Source organism: Helobdella robusta (genome assembly GCF_000326865.2).
Source record: "Helobdella robusta unplaced genomic scaffold HELROscaffold_2, whole genome shotgun sequence".
NCBI lineage: Eukaryota > Metazoa > Annelida > Clitellata > Rhynchobdellida > Glossiphoniidae > Helobdella > Helobdella robusta.
Genome location: NW_008704083.1, coordinates 1,693,942 through 1,700,317, shown reverse-complemented (window position 1 = coordinate 1,700,317; position 6,376 = coordinate 1,693,942). Strand labels below are relative to the sequence as shown.

At 32.2% G+C, this 6,376-nt stretch overlaps 2 protein-coding genes across 2 annotated transcripts in view; one reads left to right on the top strand and one right to left on the bottom strand.

Annotated features, from left to right (window-relative positions):
- The window catches only part of HELRODRAFT_160078 (hypothetical protein), a gene marked incomplete at both ends in the record, with an annotated part of 1,074 nt that extends 735 nt beyond the window's left edge, over positions 1–339 (bottom strand). The window contains one exon of the mRNA XM_009017095.1: positions 335–339. Within this exon, the coding sequence (XP_009015343.1) occupies positions 335–339 (5 nt within the window). The remainder of the gene's footprint in view (positions 1–334) is intronic.
- Positions 340–5,003: 4,664 nt separating this feature from the next.
- Positions 5,004–6,376, top strand: HELRODRAFT_160076 (hypothetical protein; the record flags this gene model as incomplete). Its single annotated transcript, XM_009017094.1, has 3 exons — positions 5,004–5,121; positions 5,305–5,397; positions 6,189–6,376. The coding sequence occupies 3 exons, from the start codon at positions 5,004–5,006 to the stop codon at positions 6,374–6,376; spliced, it is 399 nt and encodes a 132-aa protein (XP_009015342.1).

Here is a 6,376-nt window from a genome sequence, read left to right as displayed (position 1 = left end):
AATCTTACTGGAACTATTATTTTTAGCAATTTATGATTTATTTTTTTATTTATGACTTTATCCATTTTCAATGATACCGATATTTTTAATTATTATTATCCAAATTATACTCATGCCTATATAAATTAATTTGATTGTGGCTATTTCTATGCTTAATTATTTTATTTACTTGCCATAGGTATGCACAGCATTTAATAAATTAATGATAATAATTAATCAATCAATCAATCTTCGTTTTGCGTCCAGAGACCCGGTTTCCCGAGGTATTAATAATTAATAACACAACATTCTAAGTGCATAAAATATAATAAATTAAAAGTACAATTTTACAAACCTCATTGGTTATGGTGATTCTTTAAAACTGAATGATCATGATCTAACAAGTCATGGATTGATGAACCACTGGAATCACACATTATCTTTAATAAATTTAATAACAACATGTACTACAATTTAAGAATGAGGAATATTTTGTAAAACATTAAATGAAAAAATATTTAGTTTGAATCACTCACAATTAATAAATTTTAAATAAATTGCAAGTTAGCTTGGGGAGTTTGAAGCTTGAATTTATTAAACAAATTACAAAACTGTTTATTTTATAAAATTGATTGATAAGTTGTTTAATATATTTATTTAATTTAGTATATTTTTTATTCCCAGACCTAAGCATTGTAAATAAAAATTTTAAAACCAATCAAACAATAGAATTTAGGATCTTAGGAACAAGTGATGTTAGTCGTTAGTGTAGTAGTAGTATGTAGTAGTGTAGTGGTTGGTAGTTTCTAGTAGTCTAATCTGTTAATGTTCGTTAGTGTTATCTGTTATTTATTTCAATTAGTAATTAGAATCAGTAGAGGTATCTATCCTAAAACAGCATCTAGTATCGCCTTTTAAAACATTTTGAAATTTTAAATAAAAGCAATATTCCGAAATTAGTAAATATACGATCGTAACTTTTGACTTGGGCGATAAAAAATTCCCCTCCAATTTCCCTCCGGAAGTAAGCTCCTTGTTCGACCGTCAAAAACGAGCGAAGGCCGTTATATTTATTCTAATTATATGGTTAAAACCCATGCAATTTCGTAAGTAAGCCAATAAGCCAAGAAAGCCAAGTAGCAGGATCCATTCCATTGTCACTTTCGTTACAAAATAAACTTTTTCGAAATTCGGCCTGGCATGTCTTTAGTTTTAGATGTTTTTTCTTGATTATTGTCTAAAATTTGTATTATTATCTTGATTATTATGGTAAAATTTGTTTATCTAAGAGTTATTTAGTTGTTGGTTTTTTTCACTTTCTACGGATTTCTAAGGTAAGCGTTTTCATTTTCTTCCATTCATCAATTACAATTTTTTAATCTTAGTGTTTTAAATTTTACAAATTTGTTTCTATTTATTATTAATATTATTATTTAACTAAGCAGTAATTTAATTATAATTCCGTTAGGCATTACCTAATTCTATCTAATTAATATCTGTGCTATGTGTGTGCTGGATCATAGTATACTTAATTAAGTTTAACTTTAATTAATTAAATTAAAGTAAAGGCAATTTAACTAAAAATTATTATTTTATTTTGATATCAGGAATAAAGCAAAATGGCTGTTAATATTTAATATTAAATAACGGACAATTTTTTTCACATTTATAAATTGCCCTTAGGCCTTATTTAAATTAAAATTTTATATTACACAGGGTTAAAAACACTAGAAGCAATTAAAAGCAACACAAGGTTGTTCCAAACCCTGCGTTTCACCTCACACAGCTTTTCACTTTTTGTTCCATTATTATTTTCACTCTAACTTATTCCTCAAAAAGTTAACTAAACTGGAGCGAAGAAAAAAAATGATCTCAACAAAAGAGGCCAGGGCTTATGTTCCATTCGGTCGCGTCTGCCACTCCCAGCACCCCGGTGTTTTGAGCAATCAGAAATCCACCAGAGCTTTCTCTTATGCCAACTTGCATTACTTCAAGAATATTGATTTATTAAACCATGTTGGTTAATTATTGTTTAATAATATTTCATAATTGATGATTATTTATTATTATTTAATATTATTTATTGTATTTAATGAATATTTTTTTAATCAAGTGTGGGTTATGTGTATATTTTCTCATTTTTAAACAGTGTATGATGGCTTTTTGCCTATAAATAACTTCAAATTTTTAAAATTGAATTTAAATGTTAAAAGTTAAATTCAACTTTTTTGATGACCAAGAGTGAAGAGCATTGGCTAGTGCAAAAAGATTTGCTGTCTTTGGAAGATTGTGAAGAAGAATTATATTACAAAGATAACCTCATTGTTTGGAGTCGATGTTTTGCAGGTGCCAATTCGCACATTTTGAGAACATTTACTATGGACAGCACCGTGCAGCAAGTATGAAATATTTTTTATAATAATAATTTGGCGCTAAATAAATATTTTTTCATTGTTAAAGTCACACAAATTATTTAACATTTTGTAACATTAATTTAACATAATGTATAAATTTACATATTGTCATTTCAGCCATCACTTAGTTATAACATTGATTTAAATAAGATTTTTTTGGTTTAGTTCTCAGTTGATTAATTAGAGTTTAATATTTTGTTGAATTATTTGTTAAATTATTTTTATTTTCTTATTTTAGGCTCTGTGGTGTTCATTCCTCATACCATCCAGTCTTACATCAGATAAAAAGTTAAAAAACAACATCATCAATAATTTTGGCTCAGGTGAAGATTGCACATTCACATAAATACTCCTAAATTAACAAATTAAAACAAACTAAAGTAATTTAATAATTAGTAATAATTAAATTTAATAATTAGTAATAATTAATTTTAATAATTTGTAATAATTAAATTTAATAATTAGTAATAATTAAATTTGTTAATTAGTAATGATTATATTTAATAATTAGCAATAATCAAATTTATTCATAATTTTTCAGCCACAACAACGACGACGGCCAGCATTCAATCTTGCGTATGCGTTGTTGAGGATAGCAGTATTTCATTTTTCTGCAACGATGGAAAGGATTACCTATCTGCTCTATTTTTTCCAGTAAACTACTTTTTTTAAATTTATAATTTAATCTTTTTTTTTTTAAATTATTTTATTCATTCATTCCTCGCTCCATTCATTCATGATTTAATTCACAATTCATTCATGTTTAAATAGATAGAAAAAAAATCGGTAATCTGGTAATCGAAAAATGAAATATTAATAATATTAAAATATAAGAATTAAGCGGAATTTTATTTTTTTTCCAGATTAAAAAAATTTGGGTCATTAAAAACGCCTTGCTTTTTGAAAGAAACGTCACAGATAAGGAACTTTCCAATAAAGAGTTATTATTCTCATTATTTTTAAAATTTTTATTTTTGTTGCTGTTGTTGTTGACACTGTCGTTACTACTACTGCTGCTGCTTCAGCTTCAGCTGCTACAGGTACTATAGCAACAACTACTAATGATGATAATAATAATGATCGGGTAAGATTGCAATGCTATCACTAAAATTAACTCTACTAGCAATACTATTTTTACTACTACTGCTACTACTACTACTACTACTACTGCTACTACTACTGCTACAGCTACTACTACTACTACTGCTGCCACTACTATTACTACTACTACTGCTGCTGCTGCTACTACTACTGCTACTACTACTGCTACTACTACTGCTGCTACTACTACTACAAATAATAATAATTTATTTTCAGTAAAGCCAAACAGGAGCAAAGAATGTTGCCTGTTTTATTTAGTCTTACACATCCACTTGAAGAGTTGGTACCTCTTATCAGCAGATCAGGTATGCTGTTTTTGCTATTATTAGCTGCGAATTTCGCATTATATCTATTGTTATCCAATTATTGCCATATGCATAATACTAGCTGGTTGATTAGTTCATTAATTAATTCAATAACCTAAACATTAGCATAATTTATTCATCTCCAACTGACAAATCCACCAATCACAGAAGGGGATCAGATACAGTTCATAGTCGATCCACACCAGGAGATCTTATTCACCAGTGACGTGCTGCCATTTGTTGTCACCTACCACCGCGTGACGAGCAAGCACACAGTCTGGATTATTAGATGGGCTTATAATGAGGTTGGTTTTGTTGTTTGGTTTGGTTGGTTGGTTGGTTGGTCGGTTGGCTGGTCAGTGGCATTATCATTTCAAGTGATAATCGTTGGCTCTAGCTGTAGTAGTTTGTGATTAAAAATCACTAAAAATTGTATTTCCAACAGGAAGTTGAATACGCCTGTGGTGGCCACATGAACGCTTCGACGTCGACTGCACTGACGACAACGGCCACAACTAATCTAGGTTCAACAGGTCTGTCTAGCCTCTCGAAAGGGAACAGTGATGCGTCCAGAGCTGCTAACATAACCCCAAAATATTGTCATTCTAACAGTCTGTCGTCTAGACATACTTTTAGCAGTCTATCACCCAGTTTCGACCTGTCACATTTTCCATCTATGAATTCGAAGTCGCCGTCCTTTGGGCTGTCCTACCTGTCTAGTCCGTCTCTTAATATGAGAATTGCTGGCATTAAGTGAGTATCAGAAAGTTGGTTTGTGGATATTTTGTCTAAATGTGTGTGCGTGTGCGTGTGTGTGTGTGTGTGTGTGTGCATGTAAGTGTGTGTGTGTGTGTGTGTGTATGTGGGTTTTAATCTATTTTTTTACTTTCGACAGTCTGAAATGGTTTTAATTTAAAATTAAATTTCATCAATCCATTGTTAACTTTGAGTTTTTTCTCCATCACATTACCATTTTCACAAACCCTTGAAAACAGTCGAACGCAATCTCCGCAGCTAATGCAACATCAACATCATCATCAACCCCACCACCACCACCACCATCATCATCACTCTCTGATGCACTGGATGATGGGAAACAGTGCAAACTCCCCTCTCCAGAGCATCTACTCGCCGTCATGCTACCCTGCCTCATCACTGTCCTCATCATCATTTTTCCAAACCATTCACGATAACAACAATTGTGATGCTGCTGTTGCAGCTGCTGCTGCTGCTGGCGCTGCTGGTGGCCTTGGCGTTGGTGATGTTGCACTGCAGCCGGAGATCTGCTTGGAACATTTGTGGAGTGAGGCTCTCGTCACTAGGTTGGTCTTGTTATTTTGAGGGGGGGTTAGGGTTCTGTTTGAGAAGCTGTTGCATTTTCGTTGCTGCTTGGCTGTTGTTGTTGTTGCTTGATGATGCTATGCTGCTGTTGTTGTTAATCTGTGTTGTTGTTGCGTCATGTTATTTATTTACTTGTGTTAATTTACTTCTCCCTTACGCCATAGAGATGCAGAGCCAGCAAGCAAAGTTTTCTTCACAACTGACTTTAGCCATCAAAAGTTTTTTTGTTTTCACGTTAAGTCTTTTAAGGTGCTCAGGTGGGTTCAATCAATCATTCAATCAATCAATCAATCAACCATTCATTCAACCATTCATTCGGTCAATCAATCAATCATTCAACCATTCATTCATTCAATCGGTCAATCAATCAATCATTCAACCATTCATTCATTCAATCATTCATTCATTTAATCACTCAGACAATTTATCTGTAAATTAGTTGATCATCGATTTAGTTGTTTATCCATTCAACTAACCAACCAAATCATCATTCATTGAAAAGTTTCTCAGTCATTTTCTTGATCAATCGTTCATTAATTTCTTTATTCATTCATTCATTCATTCATTCGTTTGTTCATTTCTTCAATCAACCAATCAATCTATCAATCATCCATCCAACCAACCAACCAACTTAAACATTCAGATGCGTTAAGTATACTGAAGATCTTAATAAAGGCACTTGGAAGTTTGGTAATATGCATAGTATTGAAGCTAGGGATGTTTCTCCATTACCCGTATGTTTGTATGTGTGTGTATATGCGTGCGTGTGTATGTGTGCGTGTTGTGCGCGTGTTTGTATTTTCTGTTTTTTTTTCTCCTTAGTCGACTCAGATGATGATTGTATCAGATATGAACTCTCAGCTCATGGTCTATTCTGGGACACACAAGGTAATTGATTGATTGATTGATTAACTAATTGATTGATTAACTAATTGATTGATTAACTGATTGATTAACTGATTGATTAATTGATTGACTGATTGATTGAACAGTCCATTAATTAGTGTTGTAACGTAACGTCAATTTTAATTCTGAAACGTTCAAACAGATGACTGCGCTGCTGATTCCAGGTCTTCTATTCACACTGAATGCACCTCCAATGATTGCCAGGACAACAACAACGACAACGATGACAAAGGCAACAAAAGCCACAAAGTCATCAACAGCCACAACAACCAAAACATCAACCATCACTACCATTGCTACTATGAATCTAGTCAACCATTGCGCCAGTAA